Source organism: Pezoporus wallicus, unplaced genomic scaffold, assembly GCF_028554395.1.
Source record: "Pezoporus wallicus isolate ANWC-B61680 ecotype Strahan unplaced genomic scaffold, APGP_CSIRO_Pwel_v1 contig_787, whole genome shotgun sequence".
Classification (NCBI taxonomy): domain Eukaryota; kingdom Metazoa; phylum Chordata; class Aves; order Psittaciformes; family Psittacidae; genus Pezoporus; species Pezoporus wallicus.
In genome coordinates this window covers 647,148-672,781 of record NW_026641881.1, presented here as the reverse complement: position 1 = coordinate 672,781, position 25,634 = coordinate 647,148, and the positions used below count along the sequence as shown (strand labels likewise).

Below are 25,634 nucleotides of genomic sequence, written 5' to 3'. Positions count from 1 at the left end.
CTCCAAAACAGGCAGCCTCTGCCTGTAGCACATTTAGGGAGTGGAATTTCCCAGCCATATTTGCCTTTCCTACATCTCTCACCAAGCAGAAAACAGCCAGCTTGAGATGGTATTAAGAGCACAGCCTTGCTCCTGTGTTGATGCTTCCTGAGGCAGATATGTTCACTCCTGCTAGATAAACGCCGTGGTTATAACCACAGTGTTAAAAAAAGATCGTGTGTCACTGAGTATTTGGTGGCTGCTCTGTGGTGAAGAGAAAGCTGTCTGAAGCTGTGCAGTTCAGGATGTGCTTTAGTAGCAGGGCAAGTATATATCCGAACAATGGGTTAGATTAGAAAAATACACAAACTGTTGTGTGACAATAATGCAAAAGAATCTTGTAAAGGTACTGATGACTCTATGGCGAGAGAAAAATAGGGCATACTGGAGTATGGATGGGCAGGCCATATGTGCAGGGTTACTGGTTTGGTGGAGTTCTGAGAAATGGCATCCTGTAAACTGTCTTTTCAGCATCTGTTCTTTCTTAATGCACTGTGAATGCACTCTCAAAGCACTGGACAGACTGAACACAACTTGCCATCACTCATAAAATATTGCTGTTCAGGCCATGAGGATGTGCTGCTCTAGCAGAGTATATCCTCACTCACCGTCTTCCAGAGTGACACATGGCTCCCTGGAGGAGATGGACAGCTGGGAGGGAAGTTCATGTTTGTGGGGGCTGTGGAAGTGGCTAGGATTAACTCTCGTACAGGATGATCTGCCTGAAGACTCTTCCCAGAGCCCTTTCATGTCCCCAGGCACCTTAAGGCAATATGGGAGAATTTACCACAAAGCAAAGGGTCTCAGGGGATCTGGTTCCTGGAAACTTCCAGTTCGACTGGATCCCCACTCTATGAATCTGTAAAATTTGTCCTTTTTAAAGCCATCTTTCATACTGTACACAAAAAACCCTTCCCTATGTGACACTTTCCATTTCAGCCCCATGTTTTATACCTAAGGCACCATGAGGTCATTTTTAGTACCTTGCTGGTGGCTCAGTGTCCCTCTTCACCCACTCCCTACTTAAAAGGTACCATAATCACTCCCACCTCCCATTCTCCATAGATACACACCAGTCTACCCCAATTTTTCCACTAGGATCTCAATTCCCTTCCTGTGCCAAGGGTTCTCTGCCCATACCATTTTCCCTTGCCAGCTACCCTCCTACCTAGTGAAAAGCTTTTGTCTCCCTCTCATTTTTCCTGAGGTCATGGTTTAGCTGACCCTAATTTCCTTATACTAAAGACTTTATGGTCTTCTTTTCAATCCAGGCTCCCCCCACCTCCTTCCCTCCCTACCTCCTGGGCTGGATTGATACCCATTCCCCCACTGTTGTTATGGGGTTTTTCTTTTGTCTGGGAGAGGAATTATTCAGAGTGTGGGTGTGTTCCAGCTGTATTGAAAGGATAAACAGAGAGGATGGATGGGCACTGTTATCTTGGAAGGTGTTAATGGATTTTTAGTTCACTATACACTTAGAAAAGTGCCTGAGACTGCAGTTCTGATAAACATAGGGGAAAGGCTCTGAACCCTCTTCACTCTTTCTTCCTTCTTCATTATTATTTACTAAAATCAAGGTTTCTCCCAATCCACTTGTACCAAGAATACTTCCTGAAATTCAAGAAATAAATAGGAAGTGTTCAGAAGTTACTGCCTTAGAGAAGATAGAGGTACCATGAAGCTGAGTGTAGGGCTCAAATACTCAGTCCATAACTCATACAAAACACAGGGTGCAGCAAATATGATAATGTATTCAAAGATGTCTTCACACTAAAGAACATCTTTTTAGGCCTCCTAAACCAAAACAAGGTGGCAGCCCCCATGCATACTGTGAAAAGCATCATATGCCAAAACATGTCTACCCACTATTTTTTCTTTTGTAATAACTTACCACTTTCCTCTTAATTTGGGTTTAAAACTAGCATGAAAATCGCCTTAACCTCCACACTCACAGTCTCATTAAATCATCTATTTCTCTTTCTCTTTTTCCTCTGTTTAGTTTTTTTTTTTTGGCTCCTTCTCCTTCACTCCTGGTTTGCATTTATTTGTGTTTGTTCTTGTTTTTCAAATATGGGACCTGCTTCTATTGTCTTTCCTCAGGCAATTCCTTATTGAAAGCAAATGGCAGTCTTACTGGAGAAAAGGCAAGAGAAATGATCCATGTTTTTCATATTAGGATCCGGCTTCTGTGGCAAGCTGCATGCTGGTAGAGATATTTACCAATATACAAGTAGGCTCAGATTTTATCACAGTTGACTGGTTAAATACTATGTTTCCATTTACAATCTATGTAAGGAATTTATTGCTCATAAAGTTTTCTATTTTTAATCTCTTTCTAAATGATTTCCACTCAAAAGGGGCCATAGTATTTAGGGATCTAATTCTTGTGCTATGAATTATTGAAGACTGAAGGAAAACTAACTGGTATGCTGGCAAGGTATATATATATTAAAACACTGAACCATGCCTTTGACTGATGATGGCTTCTTATCAATCATCTGAGTGATGCAATTTGTGCAGAACCCTCTGTATTCTGCTCTGTCACTTCCAGAAATGGCCAGGTGTTTCTTGGCATGTAGATTTTGGTGATCTTAACAGGGAATTGTAAGCTCCTTTTTTAGGAGAGTGAAGATGGATGATTTATCTCTAAGGCAGTCAAGACTCATAACTGCACATCTTCATTCCATGTGACTATTGCTCTTGACTTCAGTAACTACAGAACAAAGTCACAAGCATGACAGATCTTTGTCTCAGCCTCCCCAGAGCAGGTAGTTGAGAATTTTTCTTAGATTGAGACTACAGTTTTCTCTCTGGGCCTTCGTGTTTCTTTACAAATTGCCATTACTTTTATTTTTCCTGCATAATTTATCTCCCTAGGGAGAGTCTGAGCCATCCTGCACAAGTAGGTAGTCACCTTGCCACAGCTTGGTTTACACTGTGCTGGTGCACTCAATGCTGCATTATACTGGATACAGAGAAGTTCTTACCAACAGACCACAGGGGTTTCCTGGGGAAATATTTCTAACATGTCTTTCAGCTTCTTCAGTGTTTCATTTTTGTAATCACTACTCCAATAACCAGCCTCAAAAATATAAAGGAAACTTTATTTGTTACCTCTGTAGCTTTAAATAATCTCGGAGAGAAAAATATTGGGGAGAGATTGCTTTTATTTCTCTTTTTTTTTTTTCCCTCTATAACCAGGCAAAAATTGAGGCTTGCTGGGGAGTAAACATCTTTCCACAAATCCATTGGGATTTGAGAAGGTGATCTTGCAAACTTTCTTGAAGGAAGTTTTAAAACAGGTTTAAATTACTGCCAGATACCTATTTTTCTTTGGCCCAGGGAGAATACTTACAAGCAGTATGCTACAGCCCACTCCACATTCTGTTGTCATTATAACCATGGTTTTAACTTTCCTCTTCTTGAAATTGTGAGCAATACTGGGAAGTCTGAGCCGTATGATATGAATAAGCCACTGTCTGGGGACGCATGCTTATTGCTCTACTTTACTAGAATTACCATATCACAAAGGAAACCTCCCTCATGCCAAGCATTCCTTGGGAAATCTTTCCTCGTTCCTATTAAGCCAGGTGACCTTTTTGAACTTACAGATGTTTTAAAATATATATATTTAAAATATATAAAAGGGGCTGGGCTATTATACAAGTCTGTAAATTGAGTAGAAAGGTAACTAAATGTCCTAGCATCTTAATCTTACCTCAGATGCGAAGGTAGGGATACTCCTGACTACCGGTGGATCCCATCCTCTCTTACCAGTATTCTCCCTCAGCCCCTCTTAATTTATGTTGTTCCTGTTGTCTTTCCAGTGTGCCCTGCCTGTCAGGAGAAGAAAAAGAATGGATGAACACAGAGATCTCAGCATTTGGGCTATTTTACACCTCCACCACCTCCACCATGTTCATTACCAGGCTGATAGTGTCAGTTGTTCAGGCATCAAGAGCAAGGTTTTGTATTACATCTAAATCAAAGTATCTGTGCACTGCTGCTGCCTGCAAAGAGCCCTTTCACTGCTCCTTCCCCTTTCTCCCCCACCAGTGAGCTCCAGCTGCTTCCCTGGAGGCAATTCTAGAGATTGTGCAGCTAAAGGAGTGAGTGAGAGGCTCAGAGCTGATCCACTGCAAGCTCATGCGCCAAGCCAGTGCAGTAATAAGGAGAAACATTTTACTCTTGGATCCAGCTTATTGTGACCACACCAAGGCCTGGTTCATAGGAAACAACTGGGGTAGCAGATACATGCAGTTGTCCAAAATTAGGTGTAACATGAAGCTTTTGAAGATATCAGGTGATGCTTTAAACATACACATCTAGGTGCAGTCTCTGACTCCTGCTGTTTAGGAAAGTTTGTCCTAGGTGTGGCAGAGAGCTAATGGAGAAATTAACCCTTCAGTGCAAACCACATTGAAACCTGTTTAAACAAGATAGAGCCTTTCATGCTTTCTATTGTGTAACTCATGCAGCTTTGCAGAAGTTTATACTAAAAACCACCAGTTGCTAGGTAGAATTAATCCTACAGCATCAGGCTGGAAAGGTGAGTTTCTTACTTTTTTTCTTTTTTTAACCAAATGCTGGTAAGCATAGAAGAGATTTGAAAATCAACAAATGCTTTAGGGAAAAACAAAGAAACAAAAAAGACCTTGACAAGCAGAAATTTTGACAAATTTTGCAAACGAGAATTTTGTTTCAATCCCACCACTGACATTCCAACCCCCTGCTTGCGTCGAACCCCCAAATGAACAGCAAGGATACTGTCTGAATGGTTTGTACCACAAAAGTGCCTATGGCACAAGGCTAGTTAGCCTGTGTCACACAGCAGTGTGCACGCTCACACTTAGGGACAATCACAGGTGCAAAGACATGAGAACATAGCAATACACAGAAAACGGGGCGGGGGGGGGGGAAGGAGTGAAAACAAAAGTGCAGAACAACGGTAAGAGGTAAGATGATTTGGACTAGTGAGGTGAGCAGCCTATTACTTCAACCGTATCAGAGCAATCATCTTACCTGCCTGATGGGGCACAGAAGGCTGCATCCCAAGTTGCAAGACTGCAGAGGAACAGTAGCAGTAGGGTCTCCCAGTGCAGGGGTCCATCCAGCAGACTCAGTGCTTCAGGCATGGCCTCATCTTCTCCTCTGTATAGACATCATTTGTCCCAAGGAAGAACAATGCTATAGCATTAAGTGCAAATATGTGAGATCCTATTGATCTGTCTGGGAAGCATGAGATAAGGGCAACTTTACAAATCTGTGGTGACCCAGCTGCCACAGAGGTGATTCTTCTGTTGAGCTATGAACACACATAACTTGAGCAATGTTATTGTTTTTGATGGACACAACAGCTCCTTCCATGTGAGGGTGACCCAGGGACAAAGAAAGGAAAGTTTGCACCAGTAATGATCTGCTATGAGATCTCATGACCAACATGGATGGGGCCACTTGCCAGCTAGGGAAGGCCTGGGAGGCCAAATGAGGACGTTTGTGTTTGATGCAGCACAAAAGGAGACAAAAGGACAGGTACAAAAAACGCCTGAGGCTTAAACAGAAATTTGAGACTATGACACTCTATGATAGGATATATTGCAATGGAGTAAGGTGAATTTGTCCTTAACCTCTTAAAGCAGGTGTCCTGGCGTAAATTAACCAGCAGTTCTGGAAGTCTTGGGTGCTAATGGACAAAGCAAGAAGGAATGATAATATCAGCTCAATAAAGCCTAAAAGAAAAAATATATTAGCAGTGTGTATTTAATGTATAAAAAGGTGGAAAATTATATTTGTTGGGCCAGGAAGGAGAAGGCAGCTGCTATGATACTAGAGGACAAGGGCTTGCACACATTTTTTATTTCTGTGAATGGAAATGGGAAAAGGCAAAGAGCTTAAGGGAAAAGAGAGGGAGCCTTCAAAGTTATTCCGTGCCCTTAACTTCCCTGAGAATTTTTTCTTTCTGTATCTGATTTGGATTATAAAATCCCTGCGGCAGCAGTAGTCTTTAATTTGAGTCTTCTTCAGTACTGACCAAATCACTGATGCTTAATGAGCAAATACAATGTCAATAAATTAATATAAATGTTGCCTTCTTGCAGTCTGGTGCTTTATAGATGACATCCAGTTAGAATTGAAGTAAAAACATTTGTATTGAACCTGAGCTTTAAGAGGAGAGCATGAGTCTTTCCACTGCCTTCAAACAAGGGAGGATCTAGCTCATGTTGCAAACAATTCTTTGAAATTAAGAGTGTGCAACTGAGTACTGTACACACAGGTACATTTCTGCATATTGCATATGGTAATTTCCTACCGAACTACAGACCCAGCCAGGCAAGCTGCTGTGGACCCTGGGGTTCCATGTGGGTGCAGGAGACGGTCATGCAAAGCAGGTTGCATAATTCATTGCAGTGGTGCCACTTAAGCACTCTAATGGGCTTTCAGCAGGGATGACTGAGGTTCCAGAAGGCACGAGCCAAGCTGAAATAGATTTGTCAAGCTTATTTCATGCTTTGTTGTAGTAGCTACATTTTAGACAGATTGTGAAAATTACATTATTTTTTAAGATTTAGATTATGATACTGCCTAGAGACTAATAAAAATAGGGGATTCTGCTGTAATGGTTGGGTCCCAATATATGCAAGTACACCAACAGTCTGCAATCTGAACCATCTGCAAGTTAAGAATGGCAAAGACTTATGTAGCATTCGGTTTGCCAACTTCAGCAGGCTCTGGGTTATTAAGAAGAATATAGAGGCTGATAAACAGATTCATATGCCTTTTGATGTGTTTTCTTTCCTATCCTGTTCACAATAGTAAGTGCCATCCTTTCCCTTCTGCTCTAGCCATCAGGAATTTATGTTGTTCTTTTTGAGTTGCAGGAAAGGTAGATTTGGAGGTGGTGGGAAGTTTAACTCAGGAGAAAGCTAAAAAAATGCTGCCATGGCCATTTCCCTCCCATCTAACCTAAACAACAATCTGGAAAAGATTTCCCAGATCAACACATCAAGCAATGGGGAAAGGAAGAATCCTTTTGCTGATAAAGTGGCATTTCCAGCACAGGGTTTTGTCACTGGAACTGTACAAGTAAAACTAGGAGTCTTTTTTTTTAAAACTAGAAGTCTTGTATCTTAAGATTAAATCTACTCTCAGGACAATTCCTTGTGAATGAATTCAGGGATCCCACAAAAGGGACAGCACAACAGCAAGGGGGTTTTGGGCCATTTGGGCTATAAGAATCTGGTAGATGAGACTTCTCCAGGTGGAGCTGTGGGGGCTCTGTAGAGAAGAAGTGGGGTGGAAAGCAGAACAGGGCAGAGAGGAAAAGCCAGCCATGGTGTGAAAAGCCTTCAAATGATGTAAATGGATTTCAACTTCTAGATAAGAAGGCAAGCTGAAGAAATGTCCGTCACAGAAACAATTTTTGCTTGTCTCCTCCCTCCCCTTGCCCAAGAAATGAGAATGATACACATAGTTAGGCAGATACATTTATATACATATATATATATATATATATACATGAAACTGGAAAGAGGGGTTGAAGGAAAAGCAAGACACACCATAGCAAAATGTCATGCAGTTAACAAGAAATAAGGAGTGGAAGAAACAATTAAAAAATACTGTGACACCATATGGAACTTAGCACATTCAGTTGCATTTAAAAGCTTTCTAAAAGAAACTTTAAAAGCAACTACATCCTCCTCACCTCAAAATAGTGTCCTTTGTTGGAAGACAATATCATTACTTACCTACCCCTTGCCCCCTGCAGTTTTACATGTTTGAATCCACAGATTGTCTAGTACAGGCATTAGAAACTTATGATTCTAGTGTAAGAGACAGCACATAGGCTGGTTTTGAATTGTAGATGGGCAAGCAGAGGTATGGCTTGGAGCATTGTGGCATTTTAGGAGAGACGAGAAACAGAAAGTGACTCCCAGTCCTGATGGATGCAATAACCATTTTCCACTCAGGGTAAACAAGGAATCAATGAGATGCCCCCTTTTTAGTGTCAGCTGAAACAATGGAAAACCTCTGCCCAAGGACACAAAACACACAGATTTAAACAGCATAGGTCATCTGTTCCTCGGAGGGGTCCAAGATCAATGGGCCAGGGGACTGGAGGAGATGAAGCCTTGCCCATGAAAGAAAAGGGGCAGAAACGTGAGAGAGAACGAGGAAGTCATACGGATATAAACTGAGATGCACCTGAGAAAAACTGAGGCTGTGGTTTTGAGAGATGTGGTGGGCTGATTTAACACTTGCATCTGGGTCTTTCTCTGCACTTCACCCCTCCTCCCCATTCTTGGCCTTGCAGGACCACTGTTCATACTGGTGCTGGTCCTTGTATCTCTCTAAACTCACACAAATCATCAACCCAGCAGAAAACTAACCCAGAAAAACTTTGATATGCACCGGTCATACATGCAGCACAGTATCCTACTGTGTGGGATTGCTGGTGGAAGGAGGGGAGTACAAAGAGTGAGATACGGGGGAAGATGAAGGGCAAGAGGAGGAAGAAGATAAGGCAAGATTTTCTTTCAAAGGAACAGAGCCATCCAATCAGCCCAGCTGCCTGTGAAACCACAGCTTGAAAGCAAGCATGTAGAAGCAAAGTGCAGTCCAGAAGTAAGCTGAGATATTCTCTTGATGCTTTATTCTTATTCCGTTCTCTAATAGAAAGAACCCCAGATAGCCTAAATTCTAGCTAACCAAAAGGTCAGGAGTGGCAACCCCATAAGGGTGCTGCTCTACTCCACTTGTAGCAAGCCACGATGACTTGTAAACATGATTCAAGAAGCAGACAGAGTATATTTGATCTGGACAGATAAGAGCATATGCTGCCTAGGGAAAGAGTTACATATACTTTGACATAGCTAATAAAATGCCATGCCTCAGCTTTGACTGTCTTCTGCACACCCATCCTTCCGTGAGGAGTATCTGAAGATGTCATTAAGGACAACAAAGCAAAGCAAGCCTCTGAACTGCAGCCTAAATAGTGCCCTGAATACACCATGCACCTGCACACATTCCCATTGAATTGGGAGCAGAGGTGTCACCCGGTGCTTATCTCAAACTAGGAGTGGAACAACAAAAGTGCAACTTATAAAAAAATGTTAAAATCCATGGCAGTATCCTGGGAAACTACAGTTTATGATAGCCTTCTTAATGCACTTTGTGGTTTTCACGTAGAATGCTCAAATACTTTTTTGGAAAGTTCCTACTAAAGCAAAACCTCCAGGATCACACCAAATATAGTCAGAAATTGCCTACAGAAATCTCTGTACTCTTTCTTTCTTGGCACCCATGACTTTTTATACTTCAGTGAAATACCTCCAAATGAGTCAGTTAACCTCTGTTAAATTTTAAGGTAGTTAAATCTGAATTCTTTAAATACCTGGGGCAATTTGCAGTCTTGGGTACAAGCTATACCATCAGCTGTTTTATCTTGAGATCACATAAAATGATCATGGTTTGCTTTGTGGATTTTATATCTTTATGAAAAAAAAAATCCTTAAATTACCCATAGATCCTCAGGTAAAAAATACTTGATGATGATAGCATGAACCAGGTTAACTTAGCTTTTTCTGTCAACCATTTTAGGTCAACAATTTCAAAGGACACAGATGACCAGGCACATAGTGTAAGGATAGTGCAGTTGTGGTGCCATGTGAGAAAGACCAGATTTTGCCCAAGTCAGCATCACAGCCCCGCTGAGCTCAAGGACTGCCATTTGCTTGCCAGGTATCTTACTAAAAGCAACAGAAACACTACTCTGCCAGGCTCTTGCCAGGAAATCAACTCTACCCATGTGAGTCACCAAAATGAAATCCTTCTCAGAGCAGGCTATAACCATATAGATATTAGAACAAAAGTCTTCACTGTGAGGGTGGGGAGGCACTGGCACAGGCTGCCCAGAGAAGCTGCGGCTGTTACATCCCTGGAAGTCTTTAAGGTGAGGCTGGACGTGGCTTTGAGCAACCTGGTCTAGTGGAAGGTGTTCCTGCCAGTGGCAGAGGGTTAGAACTGTATGATCTCTAAGGTCGCTTCCAACCATAACCAGTCTGTGATTCTATTACTTTATTCTGTGACTTTCCCTTTATGCTGTTGATACAGCATTCTGGGGATTTTCTTTCCAACCCTAATACCCATAAATTCAAACAAAAGTCAAATTACAGTGGCAATCTGAGAAACGCAGACAGGGCACTGGGTGAACCAAATCGCTTGTGCCACCCGTGTTCTCCCGTGACAGTGCACTCCTACGTGAGGCTGCAACCCTACAGCCTGGCCAGCAGCGTGCCAGGGCCCGTCAGGCCGCCGCCGGGCCAGGACCGAGGCGCGGGCTTGCCCCGAAGGCCATGCACCGAGCGAGGGCCGGGTCTGGGGGTACGGGTCCCCGGGGCCCTTCGCCGAGGCCGCCGCTGGCGATGCCGGCCGGGGGCACTGCAGGGCACCGGCAGAGGCGCGCCCTGCAGGTGCCCGGCAGTGCCCCCGGCCGGCATCGCCCTGCCCGGGGGGGGGAGCTGCACCGGTCTCCGAGCCAGCCCCGTGGCCCCTCAGCTCACCATACCACGGCGGGCTGCACCGCGCTGGCGGAGGCCGAGAGTCCACCGCCCCCAGCTCCCCCGTACCGCCCGCCCTGTCAGGCGCCGCCTCCTCCTAGGCTCTCCTCCTCCTCCGCTGCCTGACAAGGGGACGGGGGCGGCAGCCGCGGCTAGGCGGCAGCGGGGGGGTGACAAGGCAGGAGTCAGCTTTCGAAGCTCCGCGGGTTCGGGTTCCTTGTCGTCGTCCTTTTCCTGTGTGCGGGGCACTGCGGAGCGGCCATGGTGAAGGTGTCGTTCAACTCCGCGTTGGCGCAGAAGGAGGCGGTGAAGAAGGAGGAAGAGAACAGCCAGGTGCTGATTCTGCCGCCGGACGGCAAGGTGAGGAGGGCAGCGGGGGAGCGAGCCGCTGCGGCCGGGTGGGCTGCGCGGAGGCGACAGGCGCTCTGCTCCGCTCCGTTCGGCGGCGAGGTGCTATCGGGGGAGGAAGGGAGCCGAGCACGATTTAATTCTTCATGTGCTCCTTCCCCCTGCGGCGATAACCCGCGGGCGGGCAGGCAAGGGAAGGCTGCGCAGCGGTGAGCCCCGCCGCCCCTCTTGCCTCACGCTTCTAAAATGGCTGACAGGAGAACGAGCTTTAAAGCTCCGCTTCTCCCTACTTTCGGGATTTTTGTGGAGGCTTGGGTTTTATTCTCCTTTTGTTTAGCCCGACAGTGCTTGGGCCGCGTCCAGCTCGACTTTTAATGCCGCTTTAGTCTCCTCTAAGGCGTCCCGTGTGCGGACCCGCGAGTGTTGGTGACCAGAGGGGCCGGCCCAGAGAGGGGCTGCCGTGGCTGGCACTGCCAAGCCTGCTGCCCGCACGGTCCCGCAGCCTGTCCCCGACCGCCGCCTGCAGTGGGGAGATCGGGTTGGCCCTTGAGGGTGTTTGGGTGGGTCAGGGAAGTTGGTTTGTGTGGAGAAGGCGGATCGCGTTTGATCTTCACACCGTGTTGAAACCCCTGCAACCGCACGGATAAGCCCGGCAAGAGGCGGCTAGCGAGCTTCAGGGCAGGGAGCGCTTGGTGAGGACCGGTGTGGAGGTTTGGCCGTGCTTCTGCCGCAGCGTGTCTGCGGAGCCCGGTGGTTGTGTGGCACAGCGAACTTCGCCTTGGAACTTGGGCTGGCTTAACTAAAGGAACAAAGAGCTGCTTCCCCCCGCCCCAAAACAGCACCCAAACTCCAGCCGCTGTCGCCTTCCCTCCGCGGCTCCAAACGGCAGCAAAGAACAAAACAGCAACGGCTTTTAAAGTTTTTGAAGTGCAAAACTGCTCAGAATAGAATGGTTTTGGGTTGCAATTTCTGTGCTCCTGTAATCAAAACCAGTTTTTAATTAGGAGTAGCGTAATTTTCTCAAAGCTCTTTGAAAAGAGAATGAAAACTTGAAAAACGGCCAGCTGCACAGAAACAGCGTGCCTTACTGTTTTCATTTGCTTTCACAGTCTTTTGTGCATCAGGCCTTTGAATTGTCAGATTAGATCTGCAGAATGTGTTTATTAATTTCCTGTGTCTTTGTGATGAACTTCTGCCTGGGAATACAATATCTGTGGAGTTTTTAGCATGAAGTTGTGTTCCCAGTGAGGGTTTTGCTGTGAGTTTGATAGGGCCACGTTCTTCGCCTACAGAATCTGTCATCATTTCAAAGCCCAGGAGGACCAAAGATATTTCCTAGTCACATTCTCCTGGTATAGCAAGTGGTTAAATTTTACACTTCTACTGGATGTACTGCACCTATAAAACGCTGACCAAAATATTTAAGTTCTTAAAACACTGTGCCACAGCAAATGAGACAGTATCATTACTGAAACTGCTTTCAATTGCAGGAAGTCAGTTAAGTGATCTGTGTGCTTGTTCCTAGGGGGAGTGCCATTCTGTAGAAGGTAATGGGTTCCCCCGGCCCAGTTGGAGCTGTGGAGTTACTTCCTGACGCCAGGTTTGGTGATCAGTTTGACACCAAGCACATAAGCAAGACACAAACTAAAGTCCCAGAAAGCAGGTTTTATGTGTAGCCTTGAAATCCAGATCTGCTCTGATGATGTTTATTTCCAGATAGCCTACCAATTTTGGCTTGTCGTTCCTACTGCTAAACAAACAAAATATATCTGGCAAATTGTACACTGGGGAGCAGATCCTCTTGACCCTGTCCAGAGACTGATGGAAGCATCTTATTTGACTATTATTTCCGGAACGCAGAGCTGAGGACAAGATACAGGATCTGCCTTCACTTTGCCCAGGTCGTAGTACTGCTTTCCTTGCCTGGAAATGAGACTTGCAAACATTTATTAACCTGGTCAAAGGCGGTCTGGTCCCACAGTAGCTACTTAAGAGCTCTTGCGCTGTTATCAGGGGATGAACATGCCTGAATAAGGCTTAAAACAGTCCTAAAATATCATTCTAGGAGCAGATGCTCTCTACAGATGAAAGTTCCAAAAGCAAATGAACACACTCTTAAGGGACATTGGGCCTTTGACATTCTTCTTGACCCATTTCCATCTTTCCTCAGCAGAACAGAGACCTACACCTACCAGTGTGCAGAATTCTCTTGAATAAGCTTTTTTTGAGCTTGCATGCTTTAGAGCATAAATACAAGCAGATCTGAGCACAGTATCATCATCTGTAGTTTTAGTAGATAAGACTGCAGTCCATGCAGGATTAAACAATATTGAAATGAATCGTGTCATATAGCTATAGAGGTATTTGGATCTTGGAGTCTATGAGTTTACTCCCAGATCTCAGACAAAAAAATAACTGAGGGCCATTTTAAAACTTGATACCTTTGAAGTAAGTGCAAGATATGCACTTACTCTAATATGAATGCATTAGAAATGAATCTTTTCCTTCCCTTCCACAAGGAACTTCTACGCCTATGCAGTTCTTTGGAAGGAAGGAGAAAATAAACCACATCTGAAAAATGCATTATTCATATCACTTCATTGCTGGAAAACCCTTAGCTTCAAGTGAAGTTTGAAGGCAATATAAGAACGTGTATAGAACAGTGAATTCTGGTAGACTGAAAAAAGGCCCCATCTCCTAAAGAGGATATATGGTACATCTGTTTTTTCCCTCACCAGTATCTTTACAGACATTATTTCTCTAGGTCAATAAATAGATCTGGAGCGCAAGGGAAACATGAAAAAATGAAAAAATACTTCAACCTTTGACAAAGCTTGCTTTTATGAAGAAAGTCCTGGGAAGTGTTCTGAACTGAAGTAAGCAGAAAACGTGAAGAACAGAAGAGGAGCAGAATTGCACATTCAGCATTTTATTATCAAGAAATTCCAAAGATTTGAGCAAGAGACATTGGAAAACCAGTTTATATTTAATGAATAAAGCCAAATACTCTGAAATGTCCAGAAAATAAAGAGAGTGGGACGAGCTTTGGGCTGGTTCTTTGACAGTCTCATTCTGCTGCTTTTCCCAGCATGGTGTCATGAAGACTGCCACTTTGTCTGCCATCACAGGATTACTCTCAAGTAGATAATCTTCCTAGGGCTTATTAGAGAGTGTTTGCAGCCAAAATATGCTGATAATGTGGTATAGAGATAATCTGATCTCACCAAAAATTGCCCATACTGTCTGACGCAGACAGTAACAGGAAACTAATTGGGGAATGGAGGAGAGGAAGATGTGAGACGAGTAGGGGATGTATCATGGGAACAGCAGCTTAAAAAAAGCTTTTGCAGAAAGCAATGATCTTATGCATTGGAGTGTGCTACTTAAAAAGGAGTTTAAAAATCAAGAGTGCTAATCCTGTCTCTGCATAAATCACCTGTCAGTACTACTGCGTGTTGTGAAAGTAGCTCCATCCTTACTGTAGGCAACATTACAACTCTGCTACTGCTGTTGGGACGATACTTCTATGCCATAATTCTTGGCCAAAATGCAGAATGCATTTTGAAGTGAAGGTTCTCAGGCCACATTTAGTTTTCCACTTTGCTCATTGTCCACATAATGGGGTATTTTATAACCCAGTTTCCCAACAAACAATGTGTGGTATTTTAACATTTCTCCCTACAATAGATCTTTGGAGAGCTAAAGCTGGTTCTGAGCATAGTTGAAGTCTCTGGACATTTTGCAGTCCATTCAATAGTTTAAGATCTCCCCAAAATTCTTTGGGCCTTCAGTACCTCTCAGACAGTTGCTGTCCTCTGCTGGGGGAGGTGACAACCTTTTCTTTCTTTATTTATTTTTTTGGGTACTCAGCATATCTTTACCAAGTACAGCTTTATGTGTGGAAGCTGAGGGTTCACACATATGTATCACAGCTGACCTTTGGATAGCTATATCTGCGGAGAGTTCAATGTGGAAGTGTAAATGTTAAGAATTTTAGAAGCAGCAGCTTTGTGCATTTATTCTTTATGAGAACATACTCTGCAGTGTAAAATTAATCTTTTTCTTTGTTTTTTAGTTTAGCTTAATCTTTTCTAAAGTGTACTGAAATAGGTACTTTTAACACAGAGGAAGAAGGTCCACATGGGAAATACTTTTGAACAACTAATGAGTACTATTTTTCCATGTTGAAAAACCTTTAGATTTTGTGTAATTGATGTTAGATATTTCTGAAATAAAGGTGTTGGCTTTACAGTTGCTATACTCTGTGCGTGTAAATATGTCTAAATACTATATAACGTATGCTATATGTTAGTATGTACACTAATAAATAGACATTTGCTTATTGTTTTGCTGTCAAGAAGGCAGGTTTTCCTACTTCCTGTGACATGACTTTAGATGGAATTTTGGGGTGGATTGGTTTGATTTTGGTTTCTTGGAGGAACTTCCTTATTTCCTTTATAGCCTTCTTCCGGCAACATTTTCTATAGGTCTTTCACCAGTCACCATGGGGAAAGAGCAGTCTTTAGTTTCCTGTGCTTTCCATGATGCAACTAGGTCATTAAACCAACCAGCTACTGCTGTCTGTCAGAGCACTCTGGCTTAAGGCACAATTGTTTAAAAGAGGAGCAGAAGTAAAAAATCCTAGCAAACTGAATTCTCTCCCCTTTCTCCTCCCTGACTGTGTTAAGATTTTAATGAAAAGCTACCAAACCTCAGATGAAAACCCTCCAGTTTCAGGCTCAGAGGGCACACAGGATTCTGTTACTTACCTGTGTGTACGGATTCAGGGAAATTGAGTTAGAAAACAAAATTTGTGTCAGGAGTTGTTCATAAGAAACTTTTCCTAAGGAAAGAAGCTTTGTGGCTGATGTCATCCTTTTTATGGGAAATCTCTGCTACTGGTTAAGTAGTGCAGCTTTCTGAAAATAGGATTGCTGTGGTCTTGCGACGTTTGGCTCCTGAAGCTATTCTGTAGAGGTTGCCAGCAACTGAGAGAACAATAATAAAACTCCAAGGTCTTCAAAAGTTTGTGGTGCTCCTCTGGAAGCCTCTCACTATTTTGAAGTGAGTTTTGGAATTTGGAGTTAGAAGTTTGAAAGTTCAAAAATTGATTTGGAAGAACTTGTGTCATCCCCATCCCCCCAGGAATGGAAATGAGCCCATGGGACAGCGGAATTCTGTCAGTGGTCCTTATTTTGCTTCCTTTTCTGTTTCTCATCACTTCCTGACCTGAATAACAAACACAAAGCTTTGGCCGGCAAGTACAACTATTTCCCAGAAGAATTATATTTAATATTTCAAACCGGATGTATTCTACCAGACCCTTGTGATAACTGCTTTGTCAGTTGTTTCTATCATTTACTGTTTTGGCTGGCTTAGTAAGAGCTGATGGCTGTATGTTAGAGCTTATATGAATTCAGTGCAGGGATGAACACAGACAGTGCAAATACTTTATGCAGTTCTAAATGGTTTATCTTTCCAGATTAAGAAATTTATTCTTAGCTGAGGCCCCTTGCCCTAAAAATGTATTTGGAGACCTTTTTTTGCTTAATATTGTCCTGTGGAAAAATCTGTAATTAGGTGAAGCTTTATATAGGGCAGTATCTAGAAAAACTATCCTGTAATGTATTGTTATAGTTAATGCCATAAATAGTTCTCTTACATTCACTGCTGTCTTTCTGTGCTGTAATACTCTCTGATGAGCTTCAGGAAACTAGCTTGGGTATTAATATTGCCAAGTGGTATGTAGAGCAGTGCTTAAACAGAGGCTGTTGGAACCAAAAGCTCTGTTCAGTGGGAAAAGCTGAAGTTAAATTAGTTCATTTCTGAATATGCGGATCAAGATAAAATGCTGAGCTTTCTTGTAAAAACAAACATTTGAAAGAAAATATTCTTGGAAACAACAATATTTTCAAAGGAAATGGTTTAGACACTTTCCATTATAATGACCATTTAATCCAACATATGAATGTCTGTTTCAAGAAAAGTTTCATTTCAAATCATAATGTATATGTGTATTTTTTCTGCTAAGCATTTATTGAACTGTTTTCAGTTGCAAACAATCTTAACAGTTTTGTTTTAATAGACTCAAATCAGTTTTCCTTGTTATTTGAATGGAGTTTTTCCTTTTTTTTTTTTTTTTTCTTGGCAATTAAATTAGCATTTCTTTCTTGGCAGTTTTATGCATTTTTATGCTAATGGTTGTTTGAGGGGGATATAAGAATAGTAAACACACTTACCTCCAGTAATGTTTTTGGTTAACTCTTCTGCAGTTGTGACTTTGGAGTATTTGTCAGCATTATACATATTTTCTATGCAGTAGCCACTAGGTACAGGCACCAAATAGCATACATACAAAGAATACAGTTCTCTCTGTGACACTCAGGAAGTATCTTTGAAAGTAAGTATTGCATTTTAAGTCTGAATCATTTTAAATGTTCTTTATTCTGTGATTCCAAAAACATTATGATGTATTTAAAACATAAGAACTACAGCTGGGATAAGTAATGGTGTGCTCTTATGCCTATTGCATAGACTCCTTTTTTTCTCTTCCCTCCCCTCTTTAATGCTGTGATTGACAAAGGTTGGCATTATCTGGTTTTAGTCTCCTGATCCATATGAATAATACAACATTCATTTTCTTCCTATTTATGTACTGCTTTTTATCCTCAGTGGAAATTACTTTGAGTCTACAGATGAAAAGCATGCTAATTTATAAAACTCAGATATCTGTCCTAATTTTACAGATGTGGTAAACCAAAGGAATGAGATAATTAATAAGATTGAGCTCTGCAATGAAGTAAAAAACGGTTTTGCAGCAGACATCATGTGGCCCAGGGTTTGGACCACAATGGACATGGAGAGAGACACAAGCTCCTAGCTTCATCTGCAAGCAGAGGTTCTTTGTGCAACAGCCCTACAAAATCCACCCTGAAAAACCCAGCAAAGTAATATTTGCACAACAGTTATTATAGAGGTTGTGGAAAAATAAGTTGGTGTTTTGTTTGCTCTTACCCTGTAGTGTCAGTTCATGTGTGTTTATAAATATTTTTTAAAGTTTATATATTATTAAGTATATAATTTATTTTTATATATATATATTTGCCCACACACAAAAATAAACCCCACAGGCATTTTAAGAGCAGAGTTCCCTGAGTGCATATCCTTCAGTAATTTGTAGTTGTCTTCCTCCCAGGGTTCAGCATGCTTTTGATGGTGGCTTTCTCCTGTTTTGAGAGTAGAATGAGAGTGGGATGACTGTGGAAAACGTATGCTGGGAAGATCATAACTGGGAGGGGGCAGTGATCTCTGGGGTGGACCCTACATGGTTGCTAAATCGTAAAGATCTCTTCATTTTAGAAGTCTGAGTAGAAACCCCTTACATTTACATGTTTGAAAATGCAGTACCCTTTGCAGGGTGGGAGGCTGAACATGACTTTCTGAGGCTGCTGCATACTGTGGTGAGTTGTCCCACCTAAGGTTTGCAGGTTTGGAAGCTCTCTTGGTGAGGTGTTTGAATGCTGGCCATTGTCTGTGTTTCTGAAGGGTGTGATGCAGCCAGGTGCTGGTACTGGAGTGTATGCTCTGTGTCAGGCTTGGATAGTCTAATTGCAGTGAAGTCCTTCAGATCGTTACAACACTTTGTTCTAGAAAGAGGGTATAAATAATGTAAGCCTTGCAAGGTCAGCTCTTCTGTGCTGATATTTGTAAGTGCTACAATTAATTGTTTGCATGTAGAATGATTTCCAGTGAGAGAATTCTTCTTGCTGTACAGCTACTACTTATCTTAATTCACAATTCATTTATTATCAAGGTATGTTTGTTTGAGGACAGGGCTGCCACTTAGAGGAACCTCAGCAGGCTACAGTAATGGATGGAACAAAACCTCATGAATTTCAGAAATAACAAATGCAAAGTCCTGTACCCGGGAGCAGCCTCACCCATTCCATCAGGACCTGGCTGAAAGGCACAGGGTTCCTGGTGGGTGGTCAGCTGGACACGAGTCACTGCCATCACTGACCATGGCAAGCTTTCCAATCCAAAAAAAATAAGATACTGACAAACTGGTGTGAGTCCAGCAGGAGCCACCGCCGTGGTCAGGGCTGGAGCATATGCCCTGTCAGGAGTAGCCAAGGGAGTGGAGCTTGTTCAGCCTGGAGATGAGACAGCTGCGGGTGGACTTCACGGCAGCCTCCCAGCACCCAGAGAAAGGTGGCTGAAAATGCAGTAGCCATAAATTGGGAAATCAGAGCTTCTAACTGGTTATAAGCAACATATTTTTCAATCTGAGGAGAACCGAATGCTGAGCAGGTTACCCAGAGGAGCTTTGAAGTGTCAGTACTTGGGAGGTTTTCAAAACTTGACTGGACAAGAGCCCTGAGCAACCTGGACAGACTTCAGAGTCCACTCTCCTTTTGAGCAAAAGGCTGGACTAGAGATCTCCCAAGTGACTTCTGTGATGCTACATTCTGCTTTTGAGAGAAACAGACATGGTGTTTGAAACTTGCTGGAGATGACATACCATCTGTGGCTGAACTGGGAATAGAGTTATTAAATTCTGAGGCTCAGTGGTGCATATGTGCATGCTAATGAGATCTCTTGGGTGAAAGAGCCAACACCGCTTGGGAAAATAGCCTTGAGAGAAATCTAGGTTAAATCCACATAGCGTTCCATCATACTGATGCCTGAGATTCAGGCAGTCGTAGGAAGAAAATGGAGACATTGCAGACACAAGAAGCAAGCAGGAAAAGGAAGAGACAGGAACTGGAACAATCAAGGTCAAAAAGATAATTTGGTATTGATCCATTTTAAGTGGAATAGGAACCTTCTAAGTTCCTGTTTTTAAGCATTGATCTAATTCAGTATAAAATTGAGAGAAAGACGGCATTTAAAGTTACAGATTTATTTAGTGTAGGTTTTTTAGGTATGGTAGAATTGTAAGTCAAAGAGTGCAGGTGGAGAAAAGGGTTTATTTTGGCAATGTGTAAAAATGAAGCATTTTTCAAATTTTAATGAAATGCCATGTTTGACAGGCTGTAACCATGAAGGGTGTAGTGATTTTTTTTTCTGAAAGCCAAATGTATTATGAAAAATGTCCCATATAACCTCTTAGGTTGGGGTTTCATGTGAAAAAATAAACACCCTTCGGGCACCTCTTACCAGATAATTTAAGCCTTTCATCTGAATGTTTTAGTCTATGACTTGCAAACTGTTGTACCAGAACACTTTTCATAAAAAAGTTGAGAATAATAGGTGTGAAATGCAGGACAAATTTCTGTCATTCTACTATATGAAAATATAGGTATATTCATCAACATTTATATACTCTATAAAAAAACTGACTTCCACCACCTCTTCACCGGACAAGCTTATGAAAACTTTTTGTATCCAGTACACTACAGAGGCAGTTGCAGATCTCTGTGACTGTCAGCAGCACAAGAACTTCTCACTTCAACCTCCAGACGTTTAAAGGCAACACATTTTCCAAGCGTTGCAGGTTTTGTTGAAGTTTCATGTTGGAGGCAAGGTGGGAGGGAGAAGGCAGAAGAATCATAAAGCTTCAAGCCAAAGGAAACAGAGGATGTGTGGAGCTTTATTATCTGTCTAGTGCAGAGCCCACATCCTGGATATTTTTTATTATTTCATAGAATCACAGAATCATAGAATAGTTAGGGTTGGAAAGGACCTTAAGATCATCTAGTTCCAACCCCCCTGCCGTGGGCAGGGACACCTTATGCTAACTCATATCACCCAAGGCCTCATCCAACCTGGTCTTGAACACTGCCAGGGATGGAGCATTCACAACCTCCCTGGGCAACCCATTCCAGTGCCTCACCACCATCACGTGAAAGAATTTCCTTCTTATATCCAATCTAAACTTCCCCTGTTTAAGTTTTAACCCATTACCCGTTGTCCTATCACTACAGTCACTAATGAAGAGTCCCTCTCCAGCATCCCTATAGGCCCCCTTCAGATACTGGAAGGCTGCTATGAGGTCTCCACACAGCCTTCTCTTCTCCAGGCTGAACAGCTCCAACTTCCTCAGCCTGTCTTCATACAGGAGGTGCTCCAGTCCCCTGATCATCCTCGTGGCCCTTCTCTGGACTTGTTCCAACAGTTCCATGGCCTTTTTATGTTGCGGACACCAGAACTGCAAACAGTACCCCAGGTGAGGTCTCACGAGAGCAGAGTAGAGGGGCAGGATCACCTCCTTCGACCTGCTGGTCACGCTCCTTTTGATGCAGCCCAGGATACGCATACTGCAGCCAGCTCATGTTCATTTTCTCATCAACCAACACCCTCAAGTCCTTCTCCGCAGGGCTGCTCTGAATCTCTTCTCTGCCCAACCTGTAGCTGTGCCTGGGATTGCTCCAACCCAGGTGTAGGACCTTGCACTTGTTATGGTTAAACCTCATGAGGTTGGCATCAGCCCACCTCACAAGCGTGTCAAGGTCCCTCTGGATGGCATTCCTTCCCTCCAGGGTATCAACCGAACCACACAGCTTGGTGTCATCGGCAAACTTGCTGAGGGCGCACTCAATCCCACTGTCCATGTCAGCGACAAAGATGTTAAACAAGACCGGTCCCAACACCAGTCCCTGAGGGACACCACTCGTTACTGGTCTCCAGCCGGACATTGAGCCATTGACCACAATTCTTTGTGTGCCATCCAGCCAGTTCTTTATCCACCGAGTGGTCCATCCATCAAATTGATGTCTCTCCAATTTAGAGGCAAGGATGTCATGTGGGACAGTGTTGAAAGCTTTGCACAAGTCCAGGTCGATGACATCAACTGCTCTACCCCTGTCCATCAGTTCTGTAGCCCCATCATAGAAGGCCACCAAATTGGTCAGGCAGGATTTCCCCTTAGTGAAGCCATGCTGGCAGTCACCAAGCGCCGTGTTGTTTTTCATGTGCCTTAGCACGCCTTCCAGGAAAATCTGCTCCAAGATTTTGCCAGGCACAGAGGTGAGACTGACTGGTCTAATTCCCCGGGTCATCCATTTTCCCCTTCTTGAAAATGGGGCTTATATTTCCCTTTTTCCAGTTGTCGGGAACTTCACCTGACTGCCATGATTTCTCAAATATGATGGCCAGTAGCTTCGCAACTTCATTCACCAGCTCCTTCAGGACCCGCGGATGGATTTCATCAGGACCCATGGACCTATGCACGTTCAGATTTTTAAGATGGTCTCGAGCCAGTTCCTCTCCTACAGTGAGCACAAGGTCTTCATTCTCACAGTCCCTGCGTCTGCCTTCCAAGCCTTGGGTGGTTTGGTCAGAGCCTTTGCCAGTGAAGACCGAGGCAAAGAAGTCATTCAGAACCTCAGCCTTCTCCAAATCCTGTGTAGCCAGTTCTCCTGAGAGCTTCCTGAGGGGGCCTACGTTCTCCCTAGTCTGTTTTTTGTTTGCTATGTACTTGTAGAATCCCTTCCTGTTATCTTTAATACCTCTAGCTAAGTTTAATTCTAACTGGGCCTTAGCTTTCGTAACCTGGTCCCTAGCTTCTCAGACAATATCCCTGTACTCTTCCCATGCCACCTGTCCTTGCTTCCACTTATTATAAGCCTCTTTTTTCAATTGAATTCTCCTCAGGAGCTCCTTATCCATCCAAGGAGGTCTCCTGGCCCTCCTGCTGCACTTCCTTCTAGTTGGGATGCAACACTCCTGAGCTTTTAGCAGGTGATCCTTGAATATCAACCAACAGTCTTGGGCCCCTCTGCCCTCTAGGGCTATATCCCATGGAACCTTCCAAAGCGGGTTCCTGAAGAGGCCAAAGTCTGCTCTTTTGAAGTCCAGGGCAGTGAGCTTGCTGCGCGCTCTTCTCACTGTCCTGAGGATCTCAAATTCGACCATCTCATGATCGCTGCATCCAAGGATGCCCTGGAACATCACATTTCCAACGAGCCCTTCCCTGTTGGTGAGCACGAGGTCAAGCATGGCACCTCTCCTTGTCAGCTCCTCTATTACTTGCAGAAGGAAGTTGTCTTCCACACAATCGAGGAACCTCCTGGATTGCTTGTGCCGGGCCGTACCGTCCTTCCAACAGATGTCAGGGTGGTTGAAGTCACCCATTAGAACAAGGGCCTGCGAGTGTGAGGCTTTTCCTATCTGTCTATGGAGTGCTTCATCCGCAGGTTCTCCTTGATCAGGTGGTCTGTAACAGATCCCCACAGTAATGTCTCCCGTAGCTGTTCTCCCTTTAACCCTGACCCACAAACTCTCTGTTAACTGCTCACCTGTCCCCAGACAGAGTTCCATACTCTCCAGCCTACCTGTAACATAAAGGGCAACTTCCCCTCCCTGCCTGCCAGGCCTGTCTTTCCTAAAGAGCCTGTAACTTTTCACTCCAACACTCCAGTCATAGGAGCCATCCCACCATGTTTCTGTGATGCCTGTTATATCATACCTCCATAGACATGCACACATCTCTAATTTCTCTTGTTTGTTCCCCATGCTACGGGCATTTGTATAGAGGCATCTGAGCCGAGCTCCACATGAAGCTGGCTCATTGGCTGGAGCGGCTGGGATATCTCTACATTGCTCCAAGCATTTATTTTTAATGAAGCAAGTGGTTATGGTTATTTATTAATCATCTTCCTGTATTCTATTAATGTTAATTAAAAGCTGTAGATGTGTGTCACAGAATGGCTATGATCATAAGGAACCTTTGGAGATCATCTGGACCACCTACCCTGCTTGGGCAGGGCCACCTAGAGCTATTTGCCAATGATATGTCCAGTTGGATTTGGAGTATCTCCAGAGACTCCACAAGCTCCTGGAACAACCTGTGCCAGTGCTTAGCCACACTGTAAAAAGGAATGTACATTTTGTATATTTCATGTACAGAAGGAATTGAAAGTGGTATTAAGATCTTGTGCTAATTGCAGTACAGAAAAAGGAGAGCCATCCTTGGCCCTGAGTGTTCCCAGTGAAAACACAGGGCAGAGGCACAGGCATGCTGACTGGTGGGGCAGGGTCAAGGTATAGAGCACTTCTATGGCCGTAGTCCAGCTCCTTGTCCCAAGACTGAACCACGCTGATGCGGTGATGGTTTATGTTATAGCAGTAATGAAGGAAGGAAATGGAAATAAGGTCTGCCTGATGCTCTGTGAGCAGCAGACTGGAGAAAGTCACAGGGAGCACAGAGGCAGGGTAAGAAGGAAATTATAGGAAGACTTGAAACCAGTGGGTTCGGTGGTGAGAGAAGGGAGTTGGTGGGTCTTGGAACTGGACAGAGAAAAGAGGAACATTTTCCAGAACACAGTTTGAAGACAACAGTAGAATATAGTGTGTGGTTAGTTGTACAGTTGCTGTAGACTGCCTGGGATGAGGATACAGCCAAAACCTGTGCATGTGAATTACCTGAAGAAAGTCCTTACTGGTCTAAAAAGACAGAACTTTCAGGCCATTTAAATAAGTGTATTCAGTTTTGGGTTTTATTTTTTCCCCAGCTTTCTAGTCCATGTAAGACCACAGCTAAGAATAAAAATAACCATTCTTAACAATACTGCTCCCAAATTTAACTGAAGTGGCAGACTAAATAGTTACAAGCTTCTTCCTTCTTTATCCATCCTCTTTAATTGTTGGCTGCTATCAAGTTTCATAATGACTTATCTCAGAAGTGGAAGGCAGTGATTAGGTAGGTCAGGATTACTCACATCAGTTAAGAGTTGCAGGATTACTCTTCCAAAACATTTTATTGTCCCTCTCTCACATAGCTGTGGGTGAACTGCTGATTCACATGCTTTACATTCACTTTACGGTTGTAATTTTCCTCTACTTCCTGCCAAGAAATTGAACTCTTCATGTTCCACCATGTTTCTCTCTAGTTTTATTTCCTGCTCCCCTTTCCTTGCCTGTCTTCTGATTTTTTCTTCTCCCTTCAACTCCATCTTACCCAATAAATGCAGCTACCTTCTGATCCACCAGCAGATTCCCTTTTTAAGATGATCCGGAGCTGGCTGCTTATGTAAATGTTCCATGATGGTTATGACATTAAACCATGAAATGAGTCATTTGACAGATTTGACAGATGCCTCATTTTTTAATAAAGCACCCCCATTGTTTGGCTAAAGGTAGTGTTCAGTTAACATCAAGATGACCTTGCATTTTGAACTTTGGAAAAAAGCTCTTGGAGTGTATTTTCTTCTTGCTGCTGGATTTCTTAGTGCTATACAACAGATATTGTATTTATAGTATTACTTTATAGAACACATACAGATACTAGAAATACAGGAGGAGGTTAATAGTGCCAACTGCCTATTAGATAATTTTAATTAATCTCGTTGGTTATGTAGGCTACGTGACTACTGCAGGCAACATGAGAACTAAGGTCTGGTTTTCATGCAGTTCTTTAGGCAGATTGCCTTTGGCCAGATGGACAAGTCCGTGTCCATCTTGAAGAAGAACAGGCAGTGCTGCCACAGAAGGGTCACAGTGTTCAGATATCAACTACGCATGAACAACCATAGCTTGTTTTCAGGCTTCGTCATCTGAGTAGAAAGAATATGTCACTCCATGTGATAAGAAAGAGATCTCTGAAGCATCTATTGTATCTAAAGTCTGTTTTCCCAACTAGCAAGTTAAAAGATCATTGTACATAAAATTTAAATTTTGTTTTATTAGGAAGCATAAAATTGCTGCTTGAGAAGCAGATCAGTATTATGGCCTTCCAGATTTGCAGCATCT

General features: G+C 43.3%; 1 protein-coding gene across 2 annotated transcripts in view; it reads left to right on the top strand.

Annotated features, from left to right (window-relative positions):
- The first annotated feature begins 10,728 nt into the window (after positions 1–10,728).
- The window catches only part of ITM2B (integral membrane protein 2B), a 30,056-nt gene continuing 15,150 nt past the window's right edge, over positions 10,729–25,634 (top strand). For both annotated transcript variants that reach the window (XM_057425636.1, XM_057425635.1), the window contains exon 1: positions 10,729–10,955. In XM_057425636.1, coding sequence (XP_057281619.1) covers positions 10,857–10,955 — 99 coding nt within the window. In that variant the 5' untranslated portion in view covers positions 10,729–10,856. The remainder of the gene's footprint in view (positions 10,956–25,634) is intronic.